Here is a 12,428-nt window from a genome sequence, read left to right as displayed (position 1 = left end):
ATCAGGTTCAAGTTCTCTTTGTGTAAATGTCCCAGGAGGGCAAGATTGACATATAGAAGAAACAGTGACTCTAGAATATCTCTATTCCCAGTTTATAACATAAAACACTTCAGGGAATTTCCCTGTAATTGAGATAGGGAGAGCTTTATATGGGATGAACTGAAGGGTGTCACTCCCAGTAGAAAAATTATTTCATTAACTATTGTCTAGTATGTCATCATCATCACAATTATCAGGTTAAAAAAACTAAAATTTACATGGTCTATATGCAATGTTTATAGATACTATGTGCCAAACACTTTATAATTATATCAATTAATTCTTTCAACAATCTTACAATTGTACTTACCTGGAGGTAGATGATCTTATTATTCCCATTTTACAGATAAGGAAAATGAGGAAAATAGAGATTGAATGAATTGACTAGAGCCATTTTCATTTGTGTAACTTCAATGATTTCCATTTGCTATCAGTTTGTACATAGTTCATTTTTCTATGAATTATCATAAAACATGTTAAAGCTAAGTTCTTATATAAAACTGGGAAGATTAAAAACCTGGTACTTGTCTTAATTAGACATGAGAAGAGTACAAATCAAGACCACAAGAATTTATTAAGCACATACCCTGTGGCAGACACTGTGCTAAGTATTGAAGATAGAACATACAAGATACAAACAACTATGTACAAAAAATATGGAGAGTTAAAATGAGGATAATCAACAACAGGAAGGCATTAGATTTCTAAGGTGGATCAGTAAAGTTTCCTAATAGGAGGATCTTAATTGGAATTTGAAGGAAGCCTGGGAATCAAAGAAAATTCCAGATATGGAGAAGAGCCAGTGAAAAAGCATAGTTAGTGTATAAGAAATAGCACAGAGCCAGAGAATTCAGAGAGGAAGAATGTAAAAGAAAACTAAAAAGGCAAGAGAGGTCCAGGCTAAGGGAGGGCTTTCAATGCCAATTAAAAGGTTGTGTATTTTATGGTACAAGCCATAGGGAGCCATTGGAGTTTATTGAATAGTGGGATAACATGGTCAGATTTGAGATTTATGGTCACCTAAATGGAAGGTGCATTAGAGTGAAAAGAGATTTGTGTTAAAGAGTCCACTAGAAGGCTTTTGAAATAGTCTAAGAATAATGTGATGAGGGTCTGCACTGGAGCAGAAATAGTGCAGAGGAAAGAAGGGAGAGTTTTTAGGAGCTGTTGCAAAGGTGAGATCGACAAGCTGTGGGAAAGGATTGGACATGGAAATTGGGGGAGATGGGAGAGAAATCGGGACTGCCAATCTGAATAACTGGAAGAATAGGGGAGTCCTTGATTTTGGGAGTCCCTTAATAGGGAAGTTAGAAGAGGGGAGAACTTGGGGAATGGTGTTGAGTTAAAGATGTCTATAGGACCTTCATTTTGAGATAGACAATGGGCAGTTGGAGATGTAAGAATGGAGTTCCAGACAGAGATGAGGGCTGAACAAGTAGACCTGAGAGTCATCTGAATGGAGATGATAATTGAAACCATGTAATCTAAAAGAAATCAGAAAGATCTCCCTATCCTAAATATTGCTTTGATCCCTATGGCTCATAACTTCTTCCAGTGCTCAGAATAATAAAAATTCTTAATTTGTTTACTTATATACTTATTTGTCTTGAGGCTTTGCCCTTGTTAAAGGTAAATATAAGTGTATATGATTCTGGACTACTTTCTTAATCACTGAACAAAAAAAAAAAAAGAAAAGAAAAAAGAAAGAAAGAAAGACAAAGAAACCACCACGTTTAATTGGGAGAGGACATCAAAGTCACATCCCAATTTTTGCTTAGGAGCTTTACTGACTATTTTACAATAAAGTTATGAATCCTTTGGACCTCAAGTGGAAGACTTGCTTGACTGATGCTATCAGTAAAAAAAAGGAAAAAAAAATCATGATTCACAAATGGATCCACAGCTATAAAAACTCCATCAAGACAACTCACAAAGGTTTTGGCAATTCATCAGCACACCCAGGAATGACCTACTCTTCAAAGGCATCCAACAGTTTTATAGGTTGTACTGAACAAAACTGACATCATACTGAGACCTTATTAATATATCTTGAGTCCCTTATAAAACAGGCTGGAATCTATGATCAACGAAGGAGCTTGTTGCCTAGCAACAGAAGGTGTTTAGGCAGGTGTTGTAAATTAGGTAATAGCAATATAAGAACTAGATTGGGAAGGTGGCTCAATGCAGCAGTTAATTATCTCCTCTTTTTCCCTGGAGCCACAGAGATATTTTGCCCTTTATTTGTATCTAGTTTGTGATGGTCTTGAAACTTTAGAATCAAGAAAAAAACTAGTAGAAGGGCCTTGTCTCTGGAGCAACAGTTCTTTGTCAAGGAAAAGAAAAAAGAATAAATTGATTGCATCCACTAATAATATCACCTGGAAACCTAAATCAGAATTACAATTTCTCTGTTAAAATTTTCAGGAAAATGTTTCATGAAAAAAAAGTCATGTTCAGTGATTTTTTTAAAAGGGCGGCAGGGATTAAATAAAAAAAAGTTTCAAATGGCAAAAATTTGAAGTAGTGAGTATTTGTTCAGTGTTAAAATAGACAGGCAAGAAAAAAAAATTGGAATTCATGTATTTGTACTCCTGATATCAGGCAATTAATAATGATCAAAAGTATTCAATTAATTCAATTCTCTACCTTGTGAGATTTTCTTTTATCAGTATTTTGATACCTACATACATATATAAAGATTGTCTATATGAAAACTAACAGATATGCACCACCGAAAGAAAATTTTGCTTCAGGACTTTAAAAAATGATGGAATTATTTTTAAATATTCTAGTATCAAGTTCATTAGTAGTGAGGCTAAATGTAATTATAATAATAAGCAGGGATTACAAAATGTAGTAGGCATGATTCCATTAAGAACTTTATTTCCTTTAAAAAAAAATTGCTAGAGGATATTGTAGGTGGTTTCTTAAAGTTTGATAGCAAAACATTTGACAGGCCTTTGTCTAAGTTTAATGCTTCTCTCAGATATAGGAGAAAGCATTATCTCATTAAGGAAGATTTGGAAGTTGTTGAGTACCTGGGCAAAGAGTAATCATTCAGTGTTCAAGGTTGACTTTTAAGATCTTCAAAAATGTGCCCTGGGAATGTGCACATGACCTTATACCAAGCTATTTTTAACATTTGATAAGAGCATAGGTGGCAAGCTTACCAAATTTGATGACATGCAGCATGATTCAAAAAGATCCTGATGAGCTAGAACAGAGGGCCAAACTTAAAATGATTTTTTTTCTTTAACTCCATTTATCAATATATTTTAATTTTATATATTATTTACCAAATACATTTTCCACTCCTTTTATAAGAAAAGAAAAAGTATTACACCAAAACCAACTAACAGATAAAATGTGTTGGACACTATAAGCAATATTCCAAACTCATAGCTACCTACCTTTGTAAAGATGGTAGGGAAGTACCTTTTCTCAACTCTTCTCAAAACAGTCATTATAATGATGACTCAGTTTCATTTTTTAAAATTATTCTTCCCATTTACATTATTGCAGTGCTTCAGCATACAGGGGCAACTACACGGTGCCATATATAGAGCACTGGTTCTGGAATCATTTAAGTGCCTTGTTCAAATATGACCTCAGATAATTTACTAGCTGTGTGAGCCTAGGCAAGTTACTTAACTGATTCAATTCTTCATAGGTAAAGTGGGAATACATTGGAGAAGGAAATGGAAAATCACTTTTGCCAAGAAAATCCTATGAATTAAAGTCCATGAAGTCACATAGAGTCAAATACAACTGAAGAACAATAAAGTTCTTGTGCATCTTGTTTTTAGTAGTCCTACTTACTTCAATCTGCACATAAATTTCATTTTTCTGGCTTCCTCATAGTTATCTTTTCTTAAAACACAGTAATATTCCATTACACAATTTGTTTAGTCATTCTTGACTAGTTGGACATATAGCTTGTTTCTAATTCTTTACTATATACAACAACAAATGCCACTAGAAATGATTGTTTGTAAATGGTGCCTTTCTGATTTTAATCTCCTTAGATTACTTGTACCAAGGATATAGGAACCTCTAAGATATATTTATTTAGCATCATTAAAAACTGGATAAAATTGACTGGTGAGGTGGGAATAGCAATTTGATAGTAAGATGGTGATGTAGCCCAGTTAGAAATCTGGGGGGAAAATCAGATAAAGTGGTTTCCATCAATCAGTAAAGAATGGGTCTAGTAGGATCAATAGCTTGAAGTCTAGAAAATGTAGGGGTATAGGAAATATTACATGGATATGAAACTTGCCTTTCAAGTATCCTGTAGAAAAGGATTAAATTTATTCTATTTGTCTCCAAAGGACAAAATTAGGAATAGAAAATGAGCTATAAAGAGGAAGCCTTAGGTTAGATGTAAAGAGAAACTTTATATCTTTAGATGTAAACTTTAGATAACTTTATTAAGTTATCTAAATTTAAATTGACTGCTTCACACAGTAGTCACTTCCCCCTCAATTGAGGTCTTCAAACAAAATTAAATGTCCAAATCATTTGGGATTCTTGAGGTTTTGGTTGAAGTACTAGATGATCTCTGAGGTCCTTTTCAATCCTGTGATTCTACTTATTGTACTATAAAGCTCATTCTAAATGTCATTACCCCTATTTGAAGAAATGTGACTTTGTTTTGTTCCCTATCAATTAACATTTTTTGACTTTTCATGGAGTTTCTTGTGCATACATTCTAGACCTTTGTCCATAAATAATGTAACATACTTTACCTAGCTATCACAAATAAATCACCCATCTATCTATATGGCCTTTGTATATTAAATGAATGTACAATTATTAAAATATACAATATATACAGTTGGGGCTCTATTTGTGAACTCTGAAGTATCTAAAGATACTCCACCATCTATATGAACCCCTAGTTGTTAGTACCCTCCTTCAAAATCATCTGGTAAATATATGGTATCCCAAAAGTCTCAGTAAGTTTTATCATTTCATTAAAACAAATGACAAAACCTGTATTTTGCATATCCTAAATATATGTACATACATACATATACATATATGTGTATGTATGTGTATATATATGTATGTATGTATATATATATGTATGTATGTGTGTATATATATGTATGTATGTGTGTGGATATATATATATGTATGTATGTATGTATGTATATATATATATATATATATATATATATATATATATATATATATATATATATATGTTGTATTCCCCAAAATAATGTAATGTCCTTAAGAATAGTAACTGGCTTCCCTTCTATCTTTGTATTCCCAACTTCCAACATGGTACCTAGGACACAGTAAGCACTTAAAAAATATTTTTTGATTTATTCTAGGTCTTACTTCTGTAAACGCTTATGTTTAAGTCCCTGGGATGGCCTCAATTTGGAAATATAAAAGAGCCATAAATTCTACTAGTGATCAAAAATTATACACTGGAACAATGTACTTCCTAAAGTTTTTCTTCAAGTTTACCATTTGTTTATTTGAAAATTAATATGAAAATACAATATCCAAGAATATAACATTAGTAATTTTTTTTTGTCTTAGTGTTAGTAGTTAACGGAGTTTGGACTCAGAGTAAATCAGAATAAAAACAAGAGAGACAACTCCTGTTAACACTCTTATTAGAGCTTTTACTTTAACGTTGCAGGGTGATAGGAATTATTTTATAATTAACAGATACACACACACACACACACACACACACACACACACACACACACACACACACAATGTTCTATGAGCAAAGCAGAACTGAATTAGCTCAAAAGAAACATGAGATATACAAAGCTAGAGAAGCCACTTCAAATGTTCATAGCAACTATTTGTATCCCGTCTGTCATTCCAAAGTATGTATATATACATATACACACATATATAATTTTTTTTTTCTTGAGGGTCCAATATTTCTCAGCATGGAGAAGAAGGAACAGGAGGAAGAAATATAATTATCTAGAAACCATTACACTTGAATTTCCAGCTCTTGGGGTGATTCATTTCTCATTCACTGAAACTGGATAAGCACAATGGCTCCTAAACTCCAATTAGCAAAACATAACATTATAGTAGTAAGTTGCAATCACCAGTGTTAGATTAATAAAAAAGAGTCCCATGGGACTGAGTTATCTAGACAGGATTACTTATTGGTTCACATAAGTTATCAAGAATAAAATGAACATTTTTTTCTTTTAAATGTATGTCTTAAATTCCTAATCATATAAGGGAAGAGGTAGAGTTCTAGGAGGAGCCCTGGGTATAATATATAGTTAATGGTTATCAACTTTGAGAAAGAGTAATATTGAGAAGATGATAACTGGGAAATATTGAGAGGTGGATGACCAGTTTGATAATAGGCCTCAGATTCTTGCTGTTTGAAGATTGGCTAAAGAAATGTGGATGTTTAACTTGAATAAAAGAAAAAGTGGGCATTCAGGGCTTAATGAAGGGCAAAATATTTGAAAGGAAGAGGGATTAGATTTATTTTGGTTGGCCCTGAAGGACAGAATTAGGGGGAAGTTTTAGATGTTAAAGAGGAACATTTAAATTTGATGTAAGGAAACATGTGCTCAAAATTAAAGCTACACTAAAGTGGAATGGGGTTGGTTTGCCTTTGAGAGGCTTTGGACATCCATATAAAGGTAGACAGCATTTGTTGGGAATAACATAGAGAAGTTTCTTACTCAGGTATAGGTTAGCCTCTAAGAGTTTCTGAAGTCCCTTCCAACTCTTAGATTCTGGAATTTTGTGATACAGTCCACTCTTCCAAAGTTCTCTTCTTCCTGAAGGTTTTCAGTTTGAATCTTTTAATCACAAAGTACTTTTTTGTTTTTGCATGTGAATTTTTATTAAATATAGTTTATTTTAAAATACACAGTAAGCAATTTAATAGTTCTTATACTGTTATGCTTGTTCATGTCCCCCTATGAACTTCCTTCTGTTTTTTTTTTTTTTTTTTCCCTATGTATTTCTAAAAATGTTTCAATGACAGGTTTTTTCTTTCTTTTACTCCATTTTTGGCTTCATTATCACCATTCCTTTCTCCATCCTACAAATCCTTTCACATAGAAATAAAAATGTTCTCTTATAATAAATAAGAATAGCAAAATAAAGCAAGCCTATACAGTAGCTATGATTAAAAACATGTCACATTATGCACCTGTAGTTTATCATCTCTCTGCCAAGAGGTTAGAAACAGATACCATCAGTCTTCTAAACTCATAGTTGGTCATTGAATTAATCATAGTTGTTACAGTTTATCAATGTTTTTGTATATTGTATTGTAGTCAGTATATCAATTGTCCTGATTCTATTGACCTTAAACTGTGACAGTTTATACAAATGTCCCCAGGTAGTCAAATTATTTTATTTTTTATTATCATTTTATTTTCCTATTTCAATTAATGTGCATTTATTTCCCTCTCACTCATCTGCAATTTATTTATTTTTAAAAATATTTTAATAGTTTTTATTTACCAGATATATGCATGGGGGCAATTCCACAACATTGACAATTGCCAAACCTTCCACTACAATTATTCCCCTCCTCCCCCCACCCCCGGATGACAGGTTGACCAATACATGCTAAATATGTTAGAGTATAAATTAAATATAATATATATATAGATATAGATATAGATATAGATATAGATATATCTATACATGTCCAAACAGTTGTTTTGCCGCACAAAAAGAATCAGACTTTGAAATACTGTACAACTAGCCCATGAAGGAAATCCAAAATGCAGGCAGACAAAATTAGAGAGATTGGGAATTCCATGTAGTGGTTCATAATCATCTCCTAGAGTTCTTTTGCTGGGTGTAGCTGGTTCAGTTCATTACTGCTCTATTGGAACTGATCTGGTTCATCTCATTGTTCAAAATGGCCACATCCATCAGAACTGGTCATCATATAGTATTGTTGTTGAAGTATACAACGATTTCCTGGTCCTGCTCATTTCACTCAGGCCTTTCTGAAATCATCCTGTAGGTCATTTCTTACAAAACAATAATATCCCATAATATTCATATACCACAATTTGTTCAACCAATCTCCATTTGATGGGCATCCACGTAGTTTGCAGCTTCTAGCCACCACAAAGAGGGCTGCCACAAACATTCTTGCACATATTTTTCCCTTCTTTAAGATCTCTTTGGGATACAAACCCAGTAGTAACACTGCTGGGTCAAAGGGTATGCACAGTTTGATAACTTTTTGAGTATAGTTCCAAATTTCTCTCCAGAATGGCTGGATGTATTCACAATTCCACCAACAATGTATCAGTGTCCCTGTTTTCCTACATCCCTTCCAACATTCTGCATCACCTTTCCCTGTCATTCTAACCAATCTGACAGGTGTGCAGTAGTATCTCAGAGTTGTTTTAATTTGCATTTCTCTGATTAATAATAACTTGGAGCATCTTTAAATATGACTAGAAATAGTTTCAATTTCTTCATCCGAGAATTGTCTGTTCATATCCTTTGACCATTTATTAATTGGAAATTGGCTTGATTTCTTATAAATTAGAGTCAATTCTCTATATATTTTGGAAATGAGGCCTTTATTGGAACCTTTGACTATAAAAATGTTTTCCCAGTTTATTGTTTCCCTTCTAATCTTAGCTGCATTAGTTTTGTTTGTACAAAAACTTTTCAATTGGATATAACCAAAGTTTTCTACTTTGTCATCAATAATGATCTCTAGTTCTTCTTTGGACATAAATTCATTCCTCTTCCACAAGTCTGAGAGGTAAACTATCCTATGTTATATTATTTATAAACTCATTCTTTATTCCTAGGTAATGAACCCATTTTGACCTGACGTTGGTATATGGTGTTAAGTGTGGGTCAATGCCTAGTTTCTGCCATATTACTTTCCAATTTTCCCAGCAATTTTTGTCAAATATTGAGTTCTTATCCCAAAGGCTGGGGTCCTTGGATTTGTAAAACACTAGGTTATTAAAGTTATTATTTCGTCTTTTGGACCTAACCTATTCCACTGATCAACTAGTCTATTTCTTAGCCAATACCAAATGGTTTTGGTAACCACTGCTTTATAATATAATTTTAGATCTGGTACAGCTAGGCCACCTTCATTTGATTTTTTTTTCATTAATTCCCTTGAAATTCTTGACCTTTTATTTTTCATATGAACTTTGTTGTTATTTTTTCTAGGTCATTAAAATATTTTTTGGGAGTCTGTTATAACACTAAATAAATAGATTCATTTAGGTAGTATTATCATCTTTATTATATTTGCTCACCCTATCCAAGAGCATTTAATATTTTTCTAATTGGTTAAATCGGACTTAATTTGTGTGGAAAGGGTTTTGTAGTTTTGCTCAAATAGTTTCTGATTTTCCCTTGGCAGATAAATTCCTAAATATTTTATACCATCGGTAGTTACTTTAAATGGAATTTCTCTTTGTAACTCTAACTGTTGGATTTTGTTAGTGACATATAAGAATGCTCATTATTTATGTGGGTTTATTTTGTATCCTGCAACTTCGCTAAAGGTGTGGGTCATTTCTTTTTTTTTTTTTTTTCTTTTTTTGAGCCTGGGGTTAAGTGACTTGCCCAAGGTCATACTGCCAGGAAGTGTTAAGTGTCTGAGACCAGATTTGAACTCGGGTCCTCCTGAATTCAAGGCTGGTGCTCTAGTGTGGATTATTTCTAATAGCTTTTTAGTTGAATCTTTGAGGTTCTCTATGTATACCATCATATCATCAGCAAAGAGTGATAATTTGGTTTCCTCATTACCTACTCTAATTCCTTTAATCTTTTTCTCCACTCTTATTGCCAAAGCAAGCATTTCTAATATAATATTGAATAGTAATGGTCATAGTGGACAACCTTGTTTCATCCCTGATCTTAATGAATCCCAAAGTTCTTAATTTTACTTATTGCTAATATTACTATATGTGAAACTCCACCAAAGAAGTGACTGCCCAGATATCTGAATTTCAAGACTGCAACATAAAAATGCAGTTCAATAACATTTTGAAATAGGTGTTTGAAATAGGACCATGGAAAAATATTGATATATTCTTCTAGCAGAAGCTGTTCACTCTAATACTGTAACCAGGGAGCCACATGAGGATCAAGATATCAATTGTATAAATTAGATTATTGCCAGGCTTTATTAAATGCAAAAATCTGAACTTGAACTAAACACATTTTACATTTGTGTTCATTTTCTTACTTGGAAAAATTATGCAAAGTATTTTCCCAAGGAAAAGTTACTAAAAGATTCTATAGATATAGCATTACAAATATATAAACAGAAAAAATGCACAAAAATATTTTACAACATATATATATATATATATATATATATATATATATATATATATATATATATATATATGTATATATTCTTTTTTTGAGTTAGAAAATACTGAATTTGATTCTAAGATAAACAAGAAAAGGGGACCAAAGTGATTTAATTTATATGTTTCAAAAAGTCAAGGGTTTGTTCATGAGATCATTCTTGATGTTCACGTATCATTTTCCCAAGTACTCAGTAGAATTCTTCCGTATCTTCAGAACTTATAAAGTTATCAAGGAAATCCCAAAATTTCCTTTAAATGAACAATTAAAAAAAAAAAAACTTCATTAGATAGGAGAAAATATCTTGAAAATAAAATTATATTTCAACCTTAACATTTATTTTTGAACATAATTTATTTTGAATTGAGTATTCTGGCAATACCCATTCCTCTTTAACTCTATAGGCATCTTAGTTAATTTCTACAATAACCCAGAAAAGAAAGATTTTTCATCACTAAAAATACCCTCCTGGGGAAATAGTGTTATTTGATAAGAAGATACTAGGATTAAAGTCTGGAAGCTGGGATTGAATCATTGGCGCCATTACTTTCTAGATTGGCAACCATGTGTCATTTATATAGATCAGTGAAACCAGTGCTGGCTTGGGTTTAGAATCTGGTGTTGTCCATTAAGACCTGTGTAATCATGGACAAGTTCTTTCCTTTTTCAGGGCTTCAGTTATTTGATTTTTTTTTTCAATCATAGAGTTTGATATGACATTTTCCAAAAACCCTTTGAATATGTAAAAAAAAAACAAAAACAAAAACAAAAAACACACCTCTGGAGCTTGCAAAATTTTTTATTAAAGACTAAAATCCATTTATGGAAAGTAAGCCCTACAAGCTGACAGAGCAATAAGGTCCTGTCTCATAGTTTTATGTTCTGTGTTCCCCATCCAGCCCCCATTACAGGTAATGCTTATAATTTATATAGTCAAGAACAAATTACCCAGGAGGCACCACCAACTGAGGGACAGCAAGGGGACTTCTGCTATCTTCCACCTGCTATTGCTCTTTGAAGATGAAGTGTATCATAGGAGATGGAGAGCTGAACTTGGTTTGAGTTCATATCTCACCTCAGATACTAGCCTGTGTCACCTGACCAAGTCACTTTTCTGTCTGTTTTACATCTGTAAAATGGAGGTAATAATGGCATCTACAACCTTAGGTTGTTGTGAGGATTAAGTGAGATAATAATTCTAAGCATTTTTTTAAATCTTAAAGACACAAATTCAAGTATTTCTATTAGTTATTACATACTCCCGGCAAGATGCATCACAGTTAAACTGCACTTGAAATCAGTAGAAATCTGAGTTTGATTCTAACTGTGTGACCAGTTAGCTCCTTAATCTCCTCTCACTTAGTTACTCATTCTGTAAAATGGGTTAATAGTACCTTTTGTCATCACTATATGGAATTGTTGTGAGGAGCAAAAGAAGTTAATATATATTAAATTCTTTTCTAAACATTATGAAATATTATATAAATGTCAGTTTTCACTATTATTACTATTAAAAATCACTTTATGCTCTGCATCAAAGGACCAAAGATCTTTACTTTGACATTAGTAATCTGGGTGAATTTATGTTAATCACTTCACCTATCAGATTTCAGTTTCTCCATTTGTAAAATAAAGGTGCTAAACTATATGACCTCAGAAGGGGCCCCTTCCAGATCTAAGACTATTATTATTAGAGGCTAGCACATTATATTCCAGCACTATAAATGAAAATATACTAAAGGGAATGGAATAATTTGCCTCTTCCATACCACAACTTTTATTATGGTTTTCATTTCAAATAGCCTTTCTCTTTCAGATCTCATCCTTATTTTCACAAGATATTATCCGCAAAAGGTCAATCAGGTCACACTACAATCAGAACCTATTCTCTACTACATCCATCTGCCACATATGTTTCTCCAATTACAAATATCTGCCAACGAGGCCATTCTGTTTTCATTCATCTGCCCAAACTACACTTCCCAGGTAACGATGGGATAAACAAGCTGAATAATTGTATGTGTTAGTGTTCTATCTGTCCATGGACAAGTTGC

At 32.7% G+C, this 12,428-nt stretch overlaps 1 protein-coding gene across 3 annotated transcripts in view; it reads right to left on the bottom strand.

The window, feature by feature from the left end:
- Window positions 1-10,477: 10,477 nt before the first annotated feature.
- C4H6orf118 (chromosome 4 C6orf118 homolog) overlaps window positions 10,478-12,428 on the bottom strand; it is a 76,778-nt gene continuing 74,827 nt past the window's right edge. For all 3 annotated transcript variants that reach the window (XM_074265171.1, XM_074265173.1, XM_074265172.1), the window contains one exon: window positions 10,478-10,625. In XM_074265171.1, coding sequence (XP_074121272.1) covers window positions 10,565-10,625 — 61 coding nt within the window. In that variant the 3' untranslated portion in view covers window positions 10,478-10,564. The remainder of the gene's footprint in view (window positions 10,626-12,428) is intronic.

This window comes from Sminthopsis crassicaudata, chromosome 4, assembly GCF_048593235.1.
Source record: "Sminthopsis crassicaudata isolate SCR6 chromosome 4, ASM4859323v1, whole genome shotgun sequence".
NCBI classification, from domain to species: domain Eukaryota; kingdom Metazoa; phylum Chordata; class Mammalia; order Dasyuromorphia; family Dasyuridae; genus Sminthopsis; species Sminthopsis crassicaudata.
Note: the sequence above shows the minus strand (reverse complement) of the source record. Positions and strands in the feature narration are given on the sequence as shown.